At 49.4% G+C, this 24,749-nt stretch overlaps 2 protein-coding genes across 8 annotated transcripts in view; one reads left to right on the plus strand and one right to left on the minus strand.

The window, feature by feature from the left end:
• The first annotated feature begins 16 nt into the window (after window positions 1–16).
• Window positions 17–3,479, plus strand: CDC26 (cell division cycle 26). 4 transcript variants are annotated; one of them, XM_067561537.1, is made up of 4 exons: window positions 41–80; window positions 660–722; window positions 818–931; window positions 3,021–3,479. In XM_067561537.1, the coding sequence occupies exons 3-4, from the start codon at window positions 851–853 to the stop codon at window positions 3,195–3,197; spliced, it is 258 nt and encodes an 85-aa protein (XP_067417638.1). In that variant the 5' UTR covers window positions 41–80; window positions 660–722; window positions 818–850; the 3' UTR covers window positions 3,198–3,479. The 4 variants fall into 4 exon arrangements, with proteins under 4 accessions (XP_067417639.1, XP_067417638.1, XP_067417640.1 ...); XM_067561538.1 differs by lacking the exon at window positions 660–722 and having other exon boundaries at window positions 17–80; XM_067561539.1 differs by lacking the exons at window positions 41–80; window positions 660–722 and adding an exon at window positions 185–207.
• A 1,557-nt stretch (window positions 3,480–5,036) lies between these two features.
• The window catches only part of SLC31A1 (solute carrier family 31 member 1), a 54,536-nt gene continuing 34,823 nt past the window's right edge, over window positions 5,037–24,749 (minus strand). For 3 of the 4 annotated variants that reach the window (XM_067561541.1, XM_067561540.1, XM_067561543.1), the window contains exons 2-5: window positions 23,267–23,434; window positions 11,815–11,887; window positions 11,265–11,433; window positions 5,037–10,548 (exon numbers count right to left, since the gene is read on the minus strand). In XM_067561541.1, coding sequence (XP_067417642.1) covers window positions 10,347–10,548; window positions 11,265–11,433; window positions 11,815–11,887; window positions 23,267–23,389 — 567 coding nt within the window. In that variant the 5' untranslated portion in view covers window positions 23,390–23,434 and the 3' untranslated portion in view covers window positions 5,037–10,346. The remainder of the gene's footprint in view (window positions 10,549–11,264; window positions 11,434–11,814; window positions 11,888–23,266; window positions 23,435–24,749) is intronic. The other variant, XM_067561544.1, reaches the window with a different exon arrangement.

Consider the following 24,749-nt stretch of genomic DNA (forward strand, 5'->3'; position numbering starts at 1 on the left):
GGTCGGGCGGAAGGAAGGGGAGGGGAGAGCTTCCGGGTCACAGGGGCACGCGCGGGAGGCGCCGGCTGGGTCCGGTAGCGGTAGGTGGCGCGGGGCATGCTGGGAGGTGTGGTCCCGCGGTGGCGCCGCCGGCCGGTCGGGTCAGGGCAGGGGCCCGTTTGCTGGCGGCGCGGCGCGGCGCGGCGGGGCGGGGCGGGTCAGCCGGCGGTGAGCGCTGGGGAAGCGGAGCGGCGGGAGTCCGTGGGCTCCCCGGGGCCGGCGGGAGCTGAGCGAGCTGGGGGCTGAGCGCGGGAGCGGGGTCTCGGGGGGCCCCGCAGGCAGAGGGCCCCGCATACAGCCCTACCCAGCGCAGGGCCGGGGATCCCCCCGCCCCGTCCTCACCCACCGGTGCCCGCTGGCCGAGGCAGGGCCGTTCTGTGTACAGCGCCCAGCACACGGGCCGGGCCTGAGCGCGGCTGCTCGGCGGTGCGGGACTGCGAGTGGTAGCTAGTACGTTACAGCAGGAGCTGGTTAATCTGCCGGCCCGGCCCAGACCTCCCATCCACCAGAGACGGCCCGGGCCTGTTCTCATCTGCCTCCTCCCCCTTAGCAATAGGGAGCAGGCACTTGCTGTCACACCGGAGCGCTCTAGCTAATTAAAACTAACCTGCAATCATCAGAACGACAAGCCAGCTAGTCTCTGCTACAGAACGGTCAGTCGTCGGCTAATTTGCAGCGTTCAGGTATTTGTCTGGGTCTCCCTTGTACTACTGTAAGGCATCCAGGTTCTGCTGCCCTCTAAGATGTCTCATGGTCCCTTTGTTAAAAATTCAAACAGGATTCACACCAGTTTGGCTGAGAAGCTTTTGAAATGCTGCGTAGGAAACCAACCCGCCTGGAGCTGAAACTAGATGATATAGAAGAGTTTGACAGCATTAGAAAGGATCTTGAGGTGAGCGTAAACCTTCTGGAGATACCCAGTGTGGAATCCAAGTGATTGCATAACTCGGATTTATGCATAATGGAGTTTGTCCGAGAATCAAGGCTTACGCTGCAGCCTTTAGTCCAGTCACTGCAGTAGTGTAGGAACATGGGGGTACCTCTCAGAAACCATTAGGAAACTTGAGCTAATGCAGAGCAGCTATCTTTTCACTTAGTGATGGTTCATGCACAGAGCATCTTACTCTTCTGATCTACAATCTGTGCAGCCTCCAAGCTCACCTCTAGGTCAGTTCAAGGTGTTTGATCATTTGGGTGCTATGTATCTGAGACACCTGCTTCTCTCCTCTTGCACAAACTCAGTAGTGAAGAGAAGCTGGGAGTCCTGATTTGACCGTCTTTAAATTGGTACCTTTGGGAGCCTGGCATTATAGACTCATAGACTTTAAGGTCACAAAGGACCATCGTGACCATCTAGTCTGACCTTCTGCAAATTGTAGGCCACAGAAACTAATCTACCCACTCCTGTAATAGACCCCTAACCTCTGGCTGAATTACTGAAGTGCTCAAACCATGGTTTAAAGACTTCAAGTTACAGAGAATCCACCATTTACACTAGTTTAAACCATGCCCCATGCTGCAGAGGAAGGTGAAAAATTCCCAGGGTCTCTGCCAATCTGACCAGGGAGGAAATTTCTTCCCGACCCCAAATATCAAATAGCGATCAGTTACACCCTGAGCATATGGGTATCACCCACCAGGAAGATACCTGGGAAAGAATTCTCTGTAGTAGCTCAGAGCTCTCCCTATCTAGTGTCCCAGCACCGGCCACTGGGGATTTTTGCTACTGGCAGTTGCCAATGGCCCTCATGTGATTGTAGGCTGTCCCGTTACACCATCTCCTCCATAAACTTATCAAGCTCAGTCTTGAAGCCAGTTAGGTTTTTGCCTCAACTGATTCCCACTTCACTCCTCTGATGGTTAGAAAACCCTTGCCTAATTTTGAGCCTAAACTTGTTGATGACCAATTTTTACCCATTGGTTCTTGTGTCCACATTGGTACTTAACTTAAATAATTCCTCTCCCTCCCTGGTATTTATCCCTCTGATATGTTTAAGGAGAGCAATCCTATCACCCATCAGCCTTTGTTTGGTTAGGCTAAACAAGCCAAACTCTTTGAGTTTCCTCTCCTCTTCCCTTCTTAATGGCGAACACTGATATTGGAATTTGCTTCCTTGGGACCTAATTGTGTGACCTCCAGGACATCTGGCAAGACCTGCCTGTGTGCTCAGGCTGTCCCTAAGGGGATGGGTGCGTAGAGAGGAGCTCTATCTATTTTTGGTAGGAGTTGGGGGTGCAGAGGAGCACTGATGTCAATTTAGGTTTATCTTTGTTTGAACTACATTTGTATTCATGCACCTACAGCCAGTGGGACAAGCACAATATTTACATTGAAAGCACATCTAATGGATGTTAGTTGGGAATCGTGGGGCTATAGGGGTGCAGTAGTTCAGTGAAAGGCTCTGAAACATCTTAAACTCCAGAGCCGTCAGAATCCCAACCTGGAACGATAGCCCCAGAATTCAGAATATACTGGCCTTCTCCATCTTTTCGGGGAATGGCTGTGCACCCGACCCTTCCCCACACTTTGTGAGTAGCTTTATCTCTGAATACATCCTGAGCAGGTGAGTTGCCATCATAGTGGAGTGCAAGACTTGGCTTGACTGTGTCCCTTAACTTGCAGTGCATCCATATGACTGTAGCATCACCCCTGTGAATTGATAGCTGTTTGTATACACATGGTTTGTGAGTGAGATGTCGTAATGCTGTGACTTGTGTATTGACTCTTATGGCACAACCTATTTTCCTCCTCATGGCTATCCAAAAACATCCAATGAGGTTGGTGTCTGTAACGAAATCAGCTCACCTAACACTTTTCCTACCTTCACAGCTTGAGGGCTCTCCCTGTGATTAGTGGTCAGAGCTGACATGGACTACCTTGACAGTGCTAAAATTCCCTCCATGGAAGAGTTTCTTTAGTTTTCCATTGTCCGTATTTTTAGCTGCTCACTGTTTGGTTGGTTGGTTGGGTTTTTTTGCAGAGTCGTAAGAAGCAGCGTGAAGAGGTGGACGTAGTGGGAGCCAGTGATGGAGAAGGAGCTATTGGTCTGAGCAATGACCACAAGAGTCGAGAACAAATGATAAACGACCGAATTGGTTATAAACCTCAACCCAAACCCAACAACCGTTCCTCCCAGTTTGGAAGCTTTGAATTCTAGAGATTTGATGGCCTGCTGCCTTCCACGGGCAACTGAGTATTGGACCCTGATGGGGCGTTCATCCCGGACAGTGCTGGCAAAGATGGTCCAAGGCTGTTTGGGTTGCTCTAGAGATAGCTGGGACTGGCCTGTGTTTGCCAATGAGTCTTGGGCTCCAATAGGGGAAAGTGTCAGCCTTTCCCAAAGGCTGGTGGGATGTGTTTTTATCCTGACTTGTTACTGTACCTCCAGAAACCCCTCTGCCCAGCCACTTTGTTTTAAATAAAAAATTTTTTTAAATGAGAGGCTCTTAACATATCAGAAAACGTACAGAGGGCAAGTAAAGATGGATGGAAAATGTTCACAGCAGAGTTGGCCTCCTGTGGTGGAAGAAAAACAGGAATCAGCAGGCCACCGGCACCCTGAGAATTTGCAGAAAGGCAAAGCTTGGCTTCCATGGAGCAATCCTTTCAGAATCCTGGGGTCCATGTTCATAAAAATTCAGCTGCAAGTGCAGGTGTTTGATCCCTGGGAGAAATTCAGGGGGGTGTCACTCACATTTCTATGGACGGTACTGGTGAGTGAAAGCCTCGTTTATCCCCAGACCAGGTGGAGGCAGCCCAGGCTTCCCTAGACACTGCACGCTCACAGCTGCCTTACTGTTAACTTCCGAATTGTCTAGACTTCTGGGTCTCGCCTGAGTGTGCCATGAAGGAAGCCAGTTATGATGGCTGCTACATGGATTGCTTGTTTACCAGGAAACGGACCAGGCCTGACTGAGGTCATTTCACAGCTCCATTCATACAGGCACTGCCAAAATGAGGTGGATTTGAGCTGGTGCCTTGGAGGTGAAAGGCTGCAAACCCCTGTCCCAATCCAATCTTCAAACAGTGCAATAGCATAAATGGGCGGCTGGGACGTGTGACTCCCTTTGTGGGTTTTCAGATCAATAAGTTTGACTTGGACAATGGAAGTAGTAAATAATTAAAAGCCAGGCAATGTGACTAGCCTGTAGCTGTTTGGAGAGGATTTTGAGAGTGGTGAGGGGTGTTGGCTGTGGCAAGCAAAGGCCACCAATCATAGCTGCTTAGCTCTTGTTTTTTACCTAATCTCACAGACAAAAAATACCTCTCAGTGGAGTGTTTTCATAGAATTGTAGATGATAAGGGTTGGGAGGGACCTCAGGAGGTCTAGTCAACGCCCCCTGCTCAAAGCATGACCAACCCCAACTAAATCATCCCAGCCAGGGCTTTGTCAAGCCAGGCCTTAAAAACCTCTAAGGATGGAGATTCCACCACCTCCCTAGGTAACCCAGTCCAGTGTCCTGCTACTCCTAGTTATAAGCTCATCATACTAAATTCTTCTCCAGCCTTGCTGTTCACCCACTTGAAGTGATTGTAGGTTTATGGCCTCTCACTAGAAAGCAGGTTTTGGAGGTGGTTGTGCTAATGCCTCTTCCTCTACTTGGCTTTTCCCACCCATTGCAAGCTCAAAGGAACGGAAGGTTACCCTAGCTGTCCAATGAGCCCCATCCCTACTGGCCCAGGAGCTTCCGACGCTATTTTTCATGTGCTGACATTGGTGCTCAAGTGCCCTAGAAGATGCTGTTCCTTTCCTCCATTCTAAAACACAGCACAAATGTCACTCCAAGCCTCTGTGCTGGGCTTGTCCTGTGGAGGGGGGTTGGCTGGAAAGGGGCTGAGGATAAGACCCTGGTGAGTAGTGTAGCTCCTGGCTCCCTGGGTCACTTACAGCTGGGGAGTTACTCCTCCTGGAGGCTGATGGTGCCTGCCGTGGCTCAGGGCCCAGCTTTGCCCTGTCTGTGGTGGAGGCAGCTTCCAAGACACACACCCACCCCAGTAAAATGCAGTCTGCTTTATTAACTGATTATATACAGGAGGATCTCTATTTACATTTCAAACACGTTGTTTCCAGAACAGATTTACAAACAAAGTCATGGTCCCCTGTAACCAACCCTACAGATCCTGTGACACAGCTGGAACCAGGGATAGCTCAACTAAAAGGCACTACACAATCATTTCCTAAAGGCACTTGGATAAAAAAGCAACAAAAGACAGTTTATTTGCAACAGAATTCAGATCCTGGGAGACGAGCGAACACTTTGTGCAGTTCATCCAAGGTCACCAGCAAGCGACACATTCTGAAAACAAAACACTTGCATGCAGCCCATCACAGGCTGTCTTTAAGCATGTTAAATACAGGTGTCATTTAAGAACAGTTATTAATCGTTGGAGGGGTTTTATCTCCAAACTCTCCTCCAATAGAAGTCTACTGTTAGTGTCAGGAGGTGTGCCGCAAACACCTGCAAACAATGCCAGGCAGGAGAAGGACTCTCAGGGAGGCTGGCAAATCAACCAGCCTGGGCCAGAAGCATGGGTGAGTTAGGACTGATGTACCACGAGGAGATCAGCACACCACTGGATTGTCAATTAACATTTAACCACACAGAGTAAAACCTGGTCATGCATTGAAAGGTCACGAGAGGACCAGAGAGATAATAGGGGCATTTTGTACTGGGGCTCAAGGCGAAGGTACGGCCCTGGCCACTCTTGGCTGACTTGTGAATTGCCATGATTCAGGCTCTGTTTATGGAGATTGTGATTGAGCAGGGACGGCTGACAGAGCATGCTGCAGCCAGGGTAGGGTAGAGGGTTTTGAAGTGTACTCTTCATTAGGGCCGCCCTCTCTTCCTCCCCCGCCTGGGCCTGACTAGCGCTAGAACATCCTTCACTCTACCCCACCCACTTGAGCCATGGCCAGCCCCAAATCTCCGCCCCTGCTGCTTCCCAGCCGATGGAGTGGAGGGTGAGTAATGTCACATTCAAGCAGTCTGAGGAGATGGGCCCAGGGAGAGAGAATAAGGAGCAAGATCCCAAAAGTCTGAAGCTTACCAGTGATCAGGAACACCTACAGGAGCGGTGGGAACCAGTTTCCATGTCACATGCACCCAACTAGCTGCCTTCCAAAGAGTTGAACTTTTCATAACCAGCAAGAGGAAGGATGGTCCCGTGGTCAGGGCACTAGCCAGGGATACTGGGGACTGGGATCAATTTCCTGCTCTGCCATAGATGTGTGACCTTCAGCAAGTACCTCAGCCCCAGATTCACCTAGACATCTAAGCTTCTAACGTCCACGGATTCCAATGGAAGTTAGGAGCCTAAACACCTTCGTAGCTGTGGGCCTGAGTTCCCGAGCTGTAAAGCAGGATAATAGCACTGACCTGTCCCACAGCATGTTGTGAGGCACTCGGATGCTGCAGAGACGAAGGCCATATAAATATATATGATACGTTTTCTTACTAAAAAGATCCAGCAAGAACAGCGGCTACATCCCAGAGCACGTTAGAAAAGCTAACAGAACAAGGACAGAATTATATAGGAAGTGTCGTGATGCTTGGATGACACAATGATTCTACATCTGGGAATATGGATTAATTTTCTCATCTGAAAGTGAAAGCAACCAATATGTCTAGAAGGAGTAATGGGGGAGGAAAGATTAAGTAGCTGGGGGTTGTCAAGTTTGGAAAGAGCCAGAATGTCCAAAGGCATATGAAATAACCAACGTCAGCATGAAAAGCTCCTAGTCACTGCGTCCCAAAGAGACCAAAAGGTCCCCAAGGAAAAGGATCACTAGGACTAATCAAAGGAGCCCGGTTTTCAGAGAGCTGAGTTATGGAACGCATTGATGCTATTTATCTCAAGGATCAGTGGGCAGAAGGATTAAAAACCAGCCCCTGTCATCAGCTGTTTTAGCACTGAAGTTACTCAAACTTCAGGGCACGGAGCTATTAACTTGGGGGACAGGAAATAACCCCCCCTCCCACACTTGCCCCAAATGCTATAGCATGAGAATTATTTGAGGTATATTAGGAGGATTTTTCCTTCCATGATGCAGCTGGAACAGGCCACTGCTGGAGACAGGACTTCAGTCTGGGAGGACCTTTGCTGCACTATTGCTACCCTATCAAGTTTCCATCGTACACTAGTTACTCCTCAGGAGGCTATTGTGCCCACATCACCTTGGATCTGGGTAACACCAGGATTGTGAAGGGAAGAACCTGCACTGCCAGGCATGGAAGAATGGGGCAAGGGTTCTTCCTTTTCCCTCCTGTCAAAAGCCCAGAAGTATTGGTCACATTCCATCCAGGATCTGTTCCCCTTGATTTTCATTCTCGTGCTGATCAGCTGCAGGAAACAGCAAGAGCTAAACCTAGGTTCAGTGGATGTTTGATTTTGGGGTAAACATTTGGTTTGACTTTGATTCATCCCCCTTTGCTCCAGTCTGTGCTGCTCTGCAAAGATGAAAAGCACAAGTACCTCGCGTCAGCACACTGGGGGACCAACCTTTGAAAAGAGCAGGTGACTGCAGTGGGAGCTCAGGGCAGCAGGCCGGCTGGCGGTAATGCACGATGGTTCCTAAGTTTTCTTCTAAACAGTGTAGAGGAAGGTAGGTTTTCTTAGTGTATTGCAGGAGCATCTCGAGAAGGCAGTCGGAGATCCACTGTACTAGGCCTGCGTACACACACCCTGCCCCAGACAGCCAAGTCTAAGGAAGCTTCAGACACACCTATCACAAGAGCCATCTTTCCTTACATGGCTGCTATTAGCAATCCAACTGCTAGTCTCTCTCTCTGGACTCAAAGCTGCCACTGTATGTGAATGCAGAGACGCTCTTCTCAAAAGGACTCACTGTTTACATGCTGGAGGCTAGTTCTCACATTGTCTTGCCATAATCTTTTTTGCCAGCTCCATTTATCAGCTCTCAGTCCTGGTGCTGTCCTCCTCCTTTTCAACAATGTACAGCCACTTAGGGACTCTAGGGGAGTACACAGTGACAATGGGAAAGCTCCTGCCAGTTCATCACAGCTGAGCCATAGCTTTCTGGGGCATTAATTGGTGTCAGCAGGTACGGACCCCTCAAGCAGCAAACCACAATGTGCTGAGGAGTCAGCAGCTATTTGGACGTGACCAGAACAGGAGCTGGAGTTCATCTTACTGTACTGACAGCACGGGCCATCCTGAGGTTCCTTCCAGACTCCCCGCGTCTACTGGGGGATTTTCAACTCCACCTGTCAGGAGTGAAGTGAGCTTTGTGTGCTGAACAAAAGAGTCTCCAAGAAGGTATGCTGCTCTGGATCTCAAAGCACCAGCACAGGGCCTGGTTCTAAGGCCGCACTGGCCATGCATCTCATGGGCCAACCTAGCCTTTTTCTTCCTTGCCTCTGCCATTGCTCACCCTGTGGGGATTTTTATTTGATTTCTGAGCATCTGGGGGTAGCAGAATTTGTGTGAGAGGCTACTAGAGACCATGCAGCCCTGCCCCTCACATCACAGTCAGGGGCTGAAAACCAAATGGCGTTTCTGTAGCCTCTTTCATCCCAAAGCACCTTACAAATGAGCTGATCAAATCTGAATAGCAGTTCTCCAGCTTTCCCATTCCACGACACTCCTGGGAAGAGACCCTGGCCCACCTTTCCCACAGCCAGACCCCACCAGGAAGGGCTCCAAGAGCCCATGATTATCTGGGGCCATAGCATGAGAACAACAACATACAGAGATCATGTCAAGAACCTGAGCAGTCATTTCACACCACACCCCCCCTTCGGATCGGTGAGGGATATAACAATCAGTAAAACTGCAAGGGGATTGGCATTACTCCTGCCAGAATCAGGCCAGCACGCTTGGCTAACACCCCGCCTCTTACACAGAGAGCCAAGGGATCTCTAACAAGCGATCAGGAACCCAGCTTTACATCTCATCTGAACGGGGTACCTCTTGCAGCACAACCTCCCGTAGTACCACCGTTTAGCTGTGACTCAGCGGGAAGAATCAACACTGCTGCCCACAGCACCAGGGCATTCCAGGCAGTCTCCCACCAGAACTGAACCCTGCCTTGCTCATGAGATCTGCTGGGCTCCTAGCACAGGGTGGACTGGCTGGAGGGTGGAAAACTCTCCACAGGCTGCTACACATCTCTGACATTGGCACTGGCTGCTCCAGCACAGCCATGTTGAGACGTTCCAGGTTCAGTGATTATGACAAAGGAAAGTCCTCCAGGCTGGAAGTCCTTTTACTCACCCTACAGTCTCGCATCCCCCAACCCTCATCTAAGAGGAGTAAGTTTTAGGCTGCTATATCCTCTCACCTACAGAAGCTTGGTTCTTTATCTGCCAGCCCAGCCAAGGAATCTCCTTTACAGAAATGTCAACCTTTAATAGCCTTCTTGGGGTCACTTGGTTTACCAGGAAAGGGAAAAAAAAAAATCACAATATTGTAAACGGTCAGAACAATAGAGCCAGATGCTGACAATTTTCACTGAATGACAAATCTGAGTCTCTAACAGTGCATGGCTGCAAATCAAGATGAAATCAACGGGGCTTCAATGGTTTATTTCAAGTCTCTTTCTGCTACTTAAAATGCGATGGTTGATTTGCACTTGGCAAGTACATTTCCATGATCAGGAAGCCACAGTGGCCAATTTGAAATGTTCCTGCTGTTCAGAGCAAGGATACAGCAGAAAACTAACAACATTAATCACACCCATACGCTTACAGGCCTATAGTAATTTACTCGCAGTACTCCACATTTTGTGGACAGAAGTTGCTACAAATAGTCACAGAGGGTTTTGTTGGCCCAGAGGTCAAGGATGTTCCTGCCTCCCCCTCATCCCTCCACATTAAGGATAGATTTTTTAGAAAATTAAAATAGTCATTGTCACATACTGGCACCTTTACTGACCATTCATATAATCCCCAGATCTGAATATTCATTCTTTAAAAATAAAATGTTTTAAAAGGACATTTCAATAATCTTGTAAATTTCTACTTGCTAGCTAATTTCAATCAGGGTACAATCTAAAAGTAACACATAAATCATGGGCCAGGGTGGCTCCGGTGTGACCTCCAGAGCTGGTCCATCTAGCGTGGGTGCCAGGCTGCTGGACAGGAAAGGGGCAATGTTATTTCCCAAAACCAGGAATCCCTGTGAGCTGCCCAGGCCTTGCCCTGACTAGGATATTGGTGGTAAAACACACATCGATTGTTACGGTGTACGTTGTTCTCAGTCAGCCTGAGAACGATCCCCAAACTCTCGGTGACTGCAGTCAAAGCGAGCCGAGGGGCAGAGAGAGGCTCTCACCCTATGTCCAGCATTAATGGCAGTGCTCCGTGATATCCACAACAACTGCCTTTTTCCAGCTGAAGAGGAAGTAACCGGTGCCCGCGCCCGCTGCCACAGCTATGCAGAGGTATCCGTTGTAGGTCATGAAGATCAGCATGAGGAAGTAACTGACCACCACCTGTATGACGTGCAGCCCTGTCTGCAGGAGATGAGGGAAGCTCAGCATCTGTTGTCTGAGGAACCAGAAAAGGATGACCAGTCAGTAAACAAGAGCCACAGGAGGAGAGCAGAGAGAACAACCTGTGGGCTGGGACTGCCAGGTGGCCATGAGACACTAAGGGAGAGGGGACAGTGAAGGGCAGAGCTCTCCTGTCATAGATGACTGCAGCTTCCTGCATTAAGGTGGCTGCTTTGTAAGAAAAACCAGTTATTACTTGATGAGGGATAACAGTGTTCACCGGGTGATCAGAACTGCTAAGGTTTGAGGGTCCAAAATCCCTCCAGCTCATTTTACTACCTGGCCCTCACTGCCAGCCACATAGGGCAGCTTCTCTTGCCTGCAAACATAAGTCTCGACCACTCGTGGGCACAGCAAAATCCTTTGGTGCCTTCTGCAAGAATAGACACAGTCGACTGTCCTGGCCAAATTCAAATCTGGAAACAGCACCCACCTCCCTCACAGCTTCCACTGAAGTTATTCTTTGTTACCCTCACATGGCTGGTGCAGAGTAGCTGCTCCATTCCCTTCCCCACAAAAAAGGGAGCCACAGGATCCCCATATTTATAGTTTGTTCTTTAAGCTCCTTCAGGATGAAGCCTGTGCAAATGTGAAGTTAGTTTTGCTGTAGGGGACTATTTGATCTGCCTAAAATTTGCCATGTTCCAGACTTCCCCAGGGTGTTTTGCTCAGATGAGCAGCGTTTGTCTTAGAAGGAAAGTGAATTCTTACCCAACTGTTTTGTGTGTCTCCATCAGAGTGGTGCCATTTGGTCCTGGGACAGGCATGGAGTTGTAACGAATGCTGACCTGTGATTTCCGGAGCAGACTCTCCCGGGCTATTTTGAGGCCCTCATAAAACATGGCTAGGAAGAAGACGGCCACAAAAGCACCAGCCATTTCTGATAGAAAGGAAAGAACACACTCAGGTTACTGAATCTGCACAGAATCAGCCATTTGTTCAAGCACACAGCGAAAAGCACCTAACAATCCAATGACTAGCTGCCACCGCACAGGCTAACAGGAGTGTGGGGCATCCAGCCCTGTAAAGTGAAACTCTCAGCCACATTCGTTAAGGCCTGTGGAACAGTGACATGAAAACCTTCCCAGCCCCTTCAACCCCTGTGCCCCAATTTCCAGCTTGTTATCCATTTCGCCCTGGATACTTTAGGAACGTCTGACCTCATGGCGTGGGGTTATTCAGCCACGACTGCTCAGTAGCAAGCCTCTGGGCATGGGTGAGAGCAGCACGCCAGCCGCTTCGCTGACACAGCTTTACTAACCTCCGGGAGTATTGATCATCAGTCCAGAAAACAGCAGCGGCACATGCTCGTAGCTGAAGTGGAAGGTCATGTCCTGGCCAAGACAGAAAGATCATTTAAAACCTCAGCAAGACGTCTCAGCTCCAGGGGAGAGACAGAGCTTCACAGGATACACAGACAAGCCTTAAGGAAGTTACATGGAAGGGCTTTCTGCTGAGATAACTAGAGTTAGCCTTGGATGAAGTCCATTCTGGTCAGTCACTAAACACATAGCTGAAATAACATTCTACAGCAAACCTAATGCAGAAGAAGCACAGAATGGCTCGGCATTGCTATGTACATGCCAGTTACAGCTGTAACCAACCAGCGTTCCCGTTGGGCTGCAGGTCCGCTTGGCAGGCTGTGTGCTCAGACAGCTTTTGAGGATCCCCCTTGCCCCACCAGCTGCTGCTCCAGGGGAGGGGGAAGATGACCTTCTGGACTCCCACTTCCCCCACTGCTTGTGCCGTGGAAGGGCAGGAAGAGGAGTTCCGTGGCATTCCCTTTCCCCACCTCCACGAATAAGGGCGTGCAAGACTGGCCCTTTAAGCATCATTCTGCACTGCACCATGCGTGAGCAGACTGCTGCCCGCACAGGGAGCCTCCCTGACTCCAGTGGGCTAAGGGCAGGCGCAGCAAGCTCCCTGTTCTACTCAACCTGCCACTAGGACCTTCATTTGCAGGAGAGAGCAGTCCTATTTCTACACCCCGCTACAGGGAGAGATTGTCCAGCGATTGCTCACGTGGCTGCATGGCTGCAGTTTTACTGCAACCTTCCCAGACAGATTTTTATTGTAAATACTTTTCATGTTATTTCAGGATATCAGCTTGGCCAGTAGATTTTGTAAGTGCCGCTGCAGAAAATCTCTTTCTGAGGCCTGGTCTACACTGGCGACTTAGGTCGACTTAAAGTCACTTACGTCGACCTACTTACACCTGCGTCTACACTGGCACCACTGTTAATTCGAATTAAGGTGCCTGAAAATCGACTTAATAAGAGCACCTCTGCAAGTGGCGTAGCACCGAAATCAAATCTGTTAAATCAATTTAGTGTCAGTGTAGACACAACGTCACTTAAATCAAATCTATTGACCTCCGGAATGTATCCACAATGCCACGTTTTGACCGCTCTGGACAGTCGCGCTGTGCTGCTCTGTGGTCACGCTACCTGGAAATGTCCACTCCCCTCAAGCCCCGGGAACATTTGAATTTTCATTTCCTGTGCTGCCAGTGTGGAGAGCTTTGTCACTGTTCTCCGCATGGCTACTGCAAAGCTCAAACGCGCTCCAGCACGGAGTCGACCAGAGGTCTTAGATCTCATCGGGCTGTGGGGCGAGGAGCCTGTTCTGGCTCAGCTCAGAGCCAGCAAAAGGAATCTGGACATTTATGGGAAGATGTCCCAGGGCATGCTGGAGAAGGGACACAACAGGGACGCGCAGCAGTGCCGCGTGAAGATCAAGGAGCTGCGCCAGTCGTATCAGAAAGCCAGGGAAGCTAACAGCCGTTCTGGCTCCTCGCCCAAAACATGCCGCTTCTACGATGAGGTGCATGCAATTCTCGGTGGTGATCACACCACGGTGCCGCCCCGCAGCATCAATACCTCCGCCAGGTCACAGTCCATGGTCAAAGATGAGGACTCCGTGGACGAAGAGGAGGAGGAGGCTGAGGAGAGCAGGGTGCAGGAGAGCGGGGTGTCCGTTCTCTCTGAAAGTCAGGACCTATTCCTGACCCCCGAGCAGCCCAGCAGCACCCAGGACAGCACAGATGATCCCGGGGAAGGCACAGCTGGTGAGTTTTTTTTCTTCTTAGCATTTCTGTCCTTGTACATTGGGTGGGGAGGGGGTACGAAGGGGATTTTAGGCGTTTCGGTGACTGTACTGTGGGGTTGTCCAGGGAACAGTTGATTTATGTGATGAGAAATGCTACGTTAATCATCAGTTGATATCTCACAGAAACTTTCATGTATGTAATCTGTTATCCCTCGCAGAACGTTTCAGGGGAGGGCTGCCTTGTTCCTCCCTCCACGGTAGGATGCTTCGCTGCAATCAAGGTAGCCAGCATCATGGCGGAACCCTGCTGGTACCCTGCTGCACCCAGCAAATCTGTGTTTTAAGCATAGACTCCCCCCTCCTCCCCAACGCTCTCCGCAGTTCCTCTCTGTAAGGGTTTAAAAGACCAGCAGAGTTTCCCCCCCATCCACCACGCTCTCCTCAGATCCTCTCTGCAATGGCACAGCGAGCAGACCCCTCTGGGACGTCAGGAATGGAATGAGGCTCTGTGTTTGCCCTGTGCACTGCATGGGGATCATGGTCTACTTTGTTACAGTTGGATCATTTTCTTCACTCTGCTAACAGTGGCTACCTTGTTATTTTTGTTTCATTCCGTAGACGCCTTGGCATTGGACCGACCCTCAAGAAATGCTGCGGAAAGAGTATCGCAGATTAGAAAGAGGAAAAAAAACAAAACCCCAAGAGATGACATGTTTGGTGAGCTCATGAACACCCCAGCTGCCGCAGAGACAGAGCTCAGAGCGTGGAGGCTGACCTTGTCCCAGAACATGGACATGGACAGGGAGAGTCGCAGAGAAATGCAGGATCATGATCACAGCACCACGCAGGAAATGCTGCGAATCATGCGCGACCAGGCAGACATGCTCCGGTGGCTTGTGGAGATTCAGGAGGAGCAGAGGCAGGACAGAGTCCCACTGCAGCCCCTCCATAATGCTCCTCAACCAAGGGCTTTGCTACCCTCCACCTCCCCACCCCCAAGAGGTCTCGGAGGAGAATGGCCAGGCTGCAGTACATGCTCGCCTCCACCCCGGTGCGACAGCGACGCCGCTGACAGCTGGCCAGCAAGCAACCACCCTACCCCTTGAGACTGTGAATGAACCCTCCCCCCCCCAGCTCCCATGACTTGAATGTTCACAAATAAAACTTTGCATCATTTCAACACGTTTCTTTATTAAATCATATCTTGTTCAGGAGGGATTTGTCGGGCACAGATATCAAGGGGGGTGGTGGGGAGGTGGGGGGTTCACCAAAGGCAAACCACATACAGGAGCAGAAATCACTCCTGCATCTCATTGCAGAACCTGGTTTTCAAAGCTTTCCTAATGCAAAGCGCTCCGCGGTTCGCTCTCAGCGTAGTGCTGGCGTCTGGCTGCTCATAATTGGCGGCCAGTCTTTGTGCCTCTGCAGCCCAACCCCCGCGGAACCTCTCACCCTTCACTTCACACACATTATGAAGAACACAGCACGCAGACATCACCGAAGGGAGGTTCTTCTCAGTCATGTCCAGCCTAGTGAGGAGACTCCTGCATCTGCCCTTTAAACGCCCAAAGGCACATCCTGCAACCATTCTGCAAGTGCTTAACCTGTTATTAAAACACTCCTTGTCGCTGTCAAGGTGCCTGGTGTACGGCTTCATTAGCCAAGGGAGCAAGGGGTGAGCAGGATCCCCCAGGATCACTATGGGCATTTCCATACCCCCGATGTGAGTTTTTTGGTCAGGGAAAAAAGTGCCCACCTGCATATTAGAGAACAGCCCCGAATTACGAAATACACGCGTGTCATGCACCTTCCCAGACCACCCCACACTGATGTCGGTGAAACGACCCCTGTGATCCACAAGGCCCTGCAGGACCATGGAAAACCCCTTGCGGTTTATGTACTGGGTTGCTAGGTGGGCAGGCACTAAGATGAGGATGTGCATTCCATCAATGGCCCCCTCGCAGTTTGGGAAGCCCATCATGGCAAACCCCTCCACTATATCCTGCACATTTCCCAAAGTCACTACCCTTTGTAGCAGAAGTCTATTGATGGCCCTGCACACTTGAATCACAGCGGTGCCCACTGTAGATTTACTGACTCCAAATTGATTCCCAACGGAGCGGTAACAGTCTGGAGTTGCCAGCTTCCACAGAGCGATGGCGACTCTCTTCTCCACTGTCAGAGCTGGTCTCAAGCGAGTATTCACAGGCTTCAGGGACGGGGCCAGCTCTGAGCACAGTTCCAGGAAAGTTGCCTTTTGCATACGAAAGTTTTGCAGCCACTGATCATCAGCCCACAGCTGCATAATGATGTGGTCCCACCAGTCTATGCTTGTTTCCCTGCACCAGAACCAGCGCTCCACGGACTGCAGATGACTCGTTACAGCCTGCAGCAATCGGGAATTGTTCTGCTCGATGGCTTGTTGCAGGGCAGCCTCGGTGGCATCGCTGTTGTGTGCGCTTCGGCCTCTTGCTCTACTTCGAAAATACTCGATGATAAGCTGTGATGTGTTTGTAACGCTCACAATAATAGTGCAGAGTTGAGCTGGCTCCATGTCTCTGCAACAATGGCGAGCGTGGGGAGTAAAAAAACGGCACAAAAATACTTTTCCTGTTTGTTTGGGGGAGGAAGGGGGAAGCAGCGTTGCATCCTGGGACAATGACACTCGTCCCAACAGCCACCGTGGCTAGTTGCACTGTGAGACAGCTACCCACATTGCACTGCTTTGCAATTCAAATTAAGGCTGGTCAGTGTAAACGCAGGAGACCTGTGCAAACAGTGTAGTGTGTACACACTGCTGCGATTTCTAAAAATCAGCTGCTGAAAGTCGAAAGTCGACTTCCCTTGGTAGTGTAGACTTAGCCTGAGTGTAGTACTCAGCATGGACTCTGGGAGAACACCCGTTTAACACAGGCATTGAATGGCTTTATTTGTTGTCGGTCAGAGTTCTGACTAACCTGCACAGACTTTAAGAGTCAGCAGACGATTTCTTTTCCCCTGGGTATGTTGTAGGAAGTTAAGTTTTTAGAACTGATGACCTGACGACAGCTTTTACTTCTTTTTTTTTTAAGTTTTAAAAGTACAAGTATTTATTCATTACATTTGTTACATATTATAATAGCACCATCATCTACACTTGGCAGAATTTGGATTTTATTTTTAAATAATTTGGAAAGATAATACTGATGTTCATTTTTAAGCATATTTCAATTTTTAGCAATTTACATTTTCAGTTGCAGGAAATTTGGGGGGGATCAGACAATTATTTAATGCCAGTGGATATTGAGAGTCAAAGAGTTAAAGCTTTATAATCCATTAAAACACAAACTGTCAACATCACATGTCAAAATATACAAAGCAAATATTCTTAAATCAACAAATCATACCTGTTTTTACTATTCATTCGCTAGTCCATTTGTAACAATTTTTATTGAAAATCCAGTGAATTTTCCCTCTAGTAAGTTCTCAAGCAACATTTTTCTTACTTTGCCTATTTGTAAATTTCAGTCATCATCAATGAAATTTTTTTTTGTCAGTTTGTGCTTGCAAGGTGAAATAGGCATTTATCAATAAATATCTCATCCTTCCAAGCCTACCTATAACTTAAATAAAAGGTTTTATTGTTTTGTGAATGTCTTTAAAAAAAGTGATTCCATGCAAGTCATGAAGGCATGCCCAATGTGTTGTCTGCAGGTGCACAAGTCTGTGGTAAATGCACCATTGTTTTATTTTTCAGGGTTAAAAGATCTGCTAGATTTTCTCCCCTCTTTGAATCTTGCTGGCAGATGTCTTCAGGCTCTGAAAACATGACATTGTAAATTAAAGCCAGAACAGAGAGAGGGAGAATGCACATTTCAGTATTAAAAAAAGAGATGTTCAGAAGCAGGTTTCTGGTAAACTCTCAGTTAAGCTTAAGGGCTTGTCGACACTTACAATGCAGCAGTGGCGCTGCTGTGGCGATTCAGTGAAGATGCTACCTATGCCAACAGAAGGGATTCTCCCATCACCACCTTCCCGAGAGGCGGTAGCTAGGTCAATGGGAGAATTCTCCAATCAACCCTGCACTGTCTACACTGGGGGTTAGGTCGGTTTAACTGTGTCACTCAGGGCTGTGGATATTTCACACTCCTGAGCCACGCAGTTATACCACCTAATTTCCTAGTGCAGACCAGGCCTAATTCGAATCAGTCACATGCCCCGAGGGAGGCGAAAGACAGAATCAGTAGGAAGCAAACCCTATAATATTACAGGGAAGGGGGGGGGGGGGGGTTACAAGCAATGGCCTGATCCTACATCTGATCTGCACACACAGTGCCCCCTGAAGTCAGTTCTGTGTGGGCAGAGAGTTCTACTAGCATCAGCTGGTACAATTGCAGGGCTCTGACAGTACATCTCCCACTGCAAAAAACCAAAGAAACCCAAATAAAAAAACCCACAACCCGGCAGCAGCAAGTCTCAGAGCCTGAGTCAACTCAGAGCAGGTCAACTGCCTTGGGCTTGTGCTACTGGACTAAAAACAGCAGTGTAGAAATTCCCACTCAGGCTGGTTCTGAAACCTGGTGAAGGTGGTGGGTCTCAGAGTCCAAGCTCCAGCCTGAGTAGGAACGTCTCCACTGCTATGTTTAGTGCTGTGGTGTGAGCCCGAGGCAGCTGACCCCGGGCTCTGAGACCTGTTCCTGCAGGGTTTTTGCAGTGTAGACATGCTCACCATGTGACTCTGCTGTCAGCACTTAGCCAGTCAAAAGTGACTAAAGAATCTCTCATTAGCGCCGCTTCCTCCCAGCTGGTGCATCATTAAATTGTTTTTGGCTTGAGGGCCACAGATATAGTTTTTAAAACCCTGAAGGGCCACCAGTCTCCACCAGGAGGGCCCCCCCACTGCAGCCAGATGGAAGAAGCCTCCTCGCTGATGTCCCATCTCCCTGGCTGCAGCATGGAAACCACATGCATCCTCTAGCCCCCTGCGCTCCACTTGGATCCCTAGGCAGCGGCTCCCTTCTGCAGCCAGGGGGCAGGAGATCAGTGCTCCCCTCCCTTTGGCTCCAGCAGGGATCCAGCACCTAGGGACCCAGGCAGAGCGCTTTGCTGTGCTCTCTGCTACAGCCAGGGGGAGGGAAGTGCTGAACTCCCATCCCCTTGGTTGCAGCAAGGAGCTTGCACCGGTCTTGTAGCCCCACGGAAATGCACTCCACCTGGGTCCGTGGGCAGCAGCTCCCTTCTGCAGCCAGCAGGAGGGGAGCCATGGGCCACTTTGAAAGCCTCCATGGGCCACTTTTGGCCCCTGGGCCACAGGTTGGGCACCAAGGGTTTAAACAAATTCACTACAAGTCAGCAGGAGACAAAAGCATCCAACAATCAGACGCCAAAGAGCACACATTTAAAAACAAAAAGAAGTGAAACCCTTGTAACAGTTCAAACACATTCAAATTCCTGTAGAATCTCAGAGAAATTCTTCAGCTTTAACAGGACTGGCAAAATATGGAGCTGACACATTTTGTGTCAAAAGTTAAGGCACATACAAAAAATAAATATTCTACTAAGGCCATGTCTACACTACAGCCTGTGTCAGCAGAACTTACGTCACTCAGGGGTGTTAAAAATCACCCTTCTGAGCAGTTACACCGACATAAGTGATCACGTGCAGAGCACTATGTCAGCGGGAGAAGCTCTCCCACCGACATCGCGTCTGCCCCTCATGGAGGTGGTTTTATGCTGCCAACGGGAGATCTCTCTCCCATGGGCATAGAGCGTCTTCACCAGACACGCTGCAGTGGTGCAGCTGTATGCATACACAGAGCCTGAGATGCTAGGTCTTCACTCTGAGCTGCCCGGCAGCTCCATTCTCAGTTGATTTAACTGGGGAGGAAGGAGAAAGCTTTGTAAAGTCTGAAACAAAGGTGGTGGTTAATCACCTGGAAAGCTAACTGCATGATGACCTGTAGATTTCAGGCCTCTGCTTTTGATGGGTTATTTTCCCACTGGCACATTGCCTAGTATTTTCAATAGGAAAATATTCTAACTTAGAGGCTTCCAACAGAGCCAGCCTAGCAAACACTCATCTGAGGCTTTTGATTCTCTAATTCTGAAGAGCCAGCTAGAGTCCTGCTCTTTACAGGTGATCCAGCCAAGTTCTTCATTCAACTCGCAGACGCACACGCACGAAGAGACTGAGAAGTCCCGAAATTTTTGCTATTTTGTACGGAATCTGTACTGAACTTAGGCCTGGTCTACATTAGAAAATTAGGTCAGCATAAAGAACGGTGACTTACCTTGTAACTGTTGTTCTTCGAGACGTGTTACTCACATCCATGCCCAACTTAGGTGTGTGCACGCCACATGCACCAGTGCCGGAAAACTTCTTCCCCTAGTGGTACCCGTACAAACCGGCTCTAGCGCCCCCCGCACTGGCGCACACATGCGCCCGCATATAGGCGCCGTCAGTTCCCCCTCCTGCTCAGTTCCTTCTTGCTGGAACTCCGACTGAGGGGAAGGAGGGCGGGTGTGGCATGGACATGAGCAACGCATCTCGAAGAACAACAGTTACGAGGTAAGTGACCGTTCTTTCTGCTTCAAGTGCTTGCTCACGTCCATTCCCAATTTAGGTGACTCACCAGCAGCGTCTCCAGAGGCGGGCAGGAGTTCACGGACGTGACACTTGAAGCACTGCTCTCCTGAAGCCAGCGTCGTCCCGAGCTTGCTGCGTCAAGGCATAGTGGGTCGGGAAGGTATGCACCGATGGCCAGGTAGCTGCCCTGCAGATGTCCTGGATGGGGCATAAGTTTGGAAGGCCGCAGATGAAACCTGCACTCTCGCTGAGTGGGCTGTCAAGGACAACAGAGGCGCTGCTCCGGCATGCTCAGAACAGGCCTGGATGCAGGCCGTGATCCACTTCAAGATACGCTGCGAGGAAACCGGCAGCCCCTTCATCCGGTCCGCAAATACCACGAAGAGTTGCACTGAATGACGAAAAGGTTTGGTTCTGTCGATGTAAAACGCCAAGGCTCGTCTCACATCGAGAGAATGCAGGCGTCTCTCTTCACTGGAGCTGTGAGGTTTGGGACAAAAGACAGGTAGGAAAATGTCCTGGTTAAGGTGAAAATGAGAGACTACCTTAGGCAAAAAGGCCGGGTGCAGGCGTAGTTGGACCTTGTCCTTATAAAACACCGTGGAGGGTGGTTCTGATGTTAATGCCTGGATCTCCAAAACTCGCTGGCAGACGTGATAGCCACCAGGAAGGCGACCTTCCAGGACAGGTATGTAAGGCAGCATGAGGCCATGGGTTCGAGGCGGGCCCGGTGAGTCTGGAGAGCACCAAGTTCAGGTCCCACTGAGGAGAAGGCTCCCTTATTGGCAGGAAAAGTCTCTCTAATCCCTCAAGGAACCTGGCCGTCATCTCATGTGAAAAGACAGTTCTACCTTCCACCAAGGGCTGGAAAGCAGATATGGCTGCTCCATGGACCTTGATGGATGAGAAGGCCAATCCCCCTTGTTTCAAATGGAGCAGATACTCTAAAATTGTTGGGATCAATGCCTCCATTGGGGACACACCACATTGGGTTGCCCAGCTGGTGAAGCGTTTCCACATAGCCCTATCGGCCGATCTGGTCAATGGTTTCCTGCTCTCCAACAGCACACGCTGAACTTGGGTTGAGCAGGCCTGCTCCTGACTCAGCCATGGAGCATCCAAGCCGTCAGATGTAGGGAGCTCAGTTCCGGGTGGAGCAGGCAACCTTGATCTTGAGACAGGAGGTCTGGTTGCAGCGGCAGGGTCTAATGCCTGGGTCCCGCCAGCTCTAAAAGCATCCCGAACCAATGTTGTTGGGGCCATGTTGGTGCTACAAGGATGACCCGTGCCTTGTCTCTCTTCACTTTCAGGAGGATCTTGTGGATCAGAGATATTGGCGAGAAGGCGTATAGGAGGCTCCCCAGCCAGGAGAGGAGAAAAGCATCAGTGATGGAGCCTATACTGAATCCCTGATGGGAAGAGAAATGATGGCACTTTCTGTTGGCCCTGGTGGCAAAGAGGTCCATTCAGGGATTGCCCCACCTTTGGAAGATGCGAGTCGCTACCTCTGGATGGAGGGACCACTTGTGGTGAAAGAAGGACCTGCTGAGACGGTCCGCCAAAGAGTTGTTGAGCCCTGGGAGATGAACCGCTATTGGGTAAATGTTGTGACTGATGCAAAAGTCCAAGAAGTCTCCTTATTAACAAATGGAGACAGACACTCAGCAAACTGCAACATATTACTCCTCTTGAAGAAGGCGCTGGCCAGCTGCTGGCATTCAGAGATTACCCAGAATCATAAAGATTCAGCGAGAATCTACAAACACTCTACGAGTACAGAAGAGAATCCCTGACTCCACCAGCACAACAGAGATGCAGGATGAGGTGTCTAGGCTGGGACCAGCGGGATTCTGGAAGCTGTATTAGCAGGGAGAGAAGTCACCTGTCTCATTTCACACAGCAAGCCAGGCAGCAGCAAATGCCAAGTGAGCAGAAAGGACGCAGCAACGGCTCCTTTCTCCAATGGGCCATGGCAGGCAAGGTCCACTTACGGGAGCAGCATCTGCAGGAGCTCCCACCTAACATTTAATGTGAAAACGGATGCAAAGAAACAACTCTCAGTCCTAGGGACGAAAGGTTTGTACAGAGGAAAAGCCATACAAAACCAGAGAGCTAGTGGAGCCTGTCACAAAGGTATTTCCGCCCGTAGTGAGAGGAGAACAAGAAAGACAGGCAGCTAGGGCGGATTAGAGGGAAAGTTTCTGTCTCCATCTACTGGCAAGAGGACTCCTACCACAATCAGCAGAGAAGCACACGGGAGGAAACAACATGATGATTGATACACAGACTGACGCTACCAAGATACCACGCGTTCAGCATGGCACTGTCCTGCACTCAGGGCATTGGGGGAGTTAAGGAATGGGGTTGGGGTTTGGTTGCTTTGAGTTAATCGTAATTTAGATCCTTCTCTCATTTATTACAGTGAGTGTTCTTTACGGAGCTGGATAATTGTCTTGCTAAGAGCACAGAGGAAGAGTTCTATTCATTTTCTTTTGTCTACAGGAAAATCCCAGTAAGGAAAGACCACACGTTCTTTGGTCCAAATGAACGCTGAGCAGCTACCCAGCACATGGCTAGAGCGGCCCTTCCAGAAACACTCAGGCTTTCATGCATGTCATCTGCTTGCAAAAGGGGAAGTTCCACGCATGCAGGCTACCTGGCTTTCTGCAAGGGAAGCATAGTTTGCAATAAAACAAGCCGACTCTTGAACACATTTCATATTGCAGCATGTCCTCTGGGGAACTGCCTCTGTCGCCTCTCCCAGCTGAGACACACAGGCCAGATTTTCATTTATGTTAGCAGCTGCCATTGAAGACAGAACAGCACATTTGTGGCAAGCAGCAATATTAGGGGATTTAAAGAATCCTTGTAGCGAAAACCCCACTCAGGAAGTGTGCTCAGCTACTGAGTGGATGGATTTAACGCTATTAAGCCACATTCTTCCTGCAGTTAAACATTAATAAATAAGCGTTTTAGAAAACTGATTTTGACTCTTCACTACAAAGAGCCACTAGTTCAGGGAGGCAAGAGTCTTTTGGACTGTGGGAACAGAGTTCAGACCCAGCTCTGGAGGATGCGTGCTTCTCTGGACTTCACTTACCATCATCATCATCATCATCCCGTCTCCGTGATTGTGTCCTGGTGATGTTGTTGGGTGATGATGTTCCGAGGTCGGTGCCATGGAATTCTTCATCCCATGGTCCATGTGGTGGCTGTCATTCATCTTTACTGCAGAGCTGTCAGCGATGGCATGCAGGACAGTGGGAGCCTTGAAGAAAGATGGAATAATGGAGGTTAGGGCAAGAATCCCAGAAAACACTTCCCCGAACAGAATCAGTTTCTATTGTCTACAAAGTCAAGCCTCCAGTGTCTCTCCAAGCCAACAAGCCACTCCCTGAGAACTGCCATCCTAGAGATAAGGCTCAGAGCGTGGGACACACCATCATCCCTCAAGCTCACTACACAAAGCTCAAAGCAAACGCTGTGTTTCCAGCGAGGTGTGTTTCCATTAGGTTTATTTCCTTCAGATCTTAATCTCTATCCTTAAGAGCCTACAATCTAATTGAGAAGACACGCAGCCAGGAAGAATGGATCATTTTCAATCTATTAAGTGGAAAAGTCTCCTCTAAATTCCTGACATTGAACAAGCAAAAGTTGACTTTTGCCTCTTCAGAATCTAATTGCTCCCAAGCCCCATTTTAATTGCATCTATCAAAGGATCAGACCCTTGATAATTCTCCTAATTGGCAGTCATGCATTTGACTGGGAACAGGTCTGTCCAGAAATCACATTAGTTTGGGACAAGAGTTACTGCTGATGGAAAGGTCTGGAGCAGCCCTAGGCGAGCCAATCTCATTTCCATGAACTTTAGTTCTTTGCTTCGCCCCTCTGATTACTTTAGACATAATGAGAGAGAAAAACATGCAAAAGGCTGTAAGTCTAAACCCATTTAATCTGGTTACTGCAAATCAAGTGTGTCTGGACAATCACTTTAAAATAAGGCAGAACAAATAAATGGTTAATGGCGCTCATGGTTTCTCCGGGAAAGCGCCTGTCACAGGAGGTGATCTCAAAATGCTCTGCAGGTAAAAGAGTAAAGGCAGAAGGGATTAAGCGCTCAGAGGAGATTTAGAAAGGAGATGTAGAGCCCAGCAAGAGAGGGATACAGGGAAGCTGGGCCTTTTTAGCAACTTACACCCCATCTCACACACTGAAGCTACGATACAGCTAATGTAATCTACTGGTGAGGAGCAGAGAAAGAATACCTCTTTCCATGCACCTGCCTGGGGTTTATTGTTCAGACCCAAGGATTTGGCACGAGGAGCGCAGAGGCCACACAGGCATGATCCGAATTTAAGCGAATTCATGGAATATTCAGGGCAAGTGCAAATAGCAAGAGGGAGTCACTGCTGTGTCCTCAGCGTGTTACAGGAGGGCTTGGGGTTTATTTGTTCAATGCATTAGAAGTGCCTGTTGCCTCATCTACACGCACATACACCTGTTAATTCTACAGATTCAAAGCCAAACACCCACTGACACACATACGATAACCCCAAGCCTCAGATCTCTCCTACCCAAGCAAA

The sequence above is a fragment of the Emydura macquarii genome, unplaced genomic scaffold (assembly GCF_026122565.2).
Source record: "Emydura macquarii macquarii isolate MOO-44397 ecotype Brisbane River unplaced genomic scaffold, CSIRO-AGI_Emac_v2 contig_2417, whole genome shotgun sequence".
NCBI lineage: Eukaryota > Metazoa > Chordata > Testudines > Chelidae > Emydura > Emydura macquarii.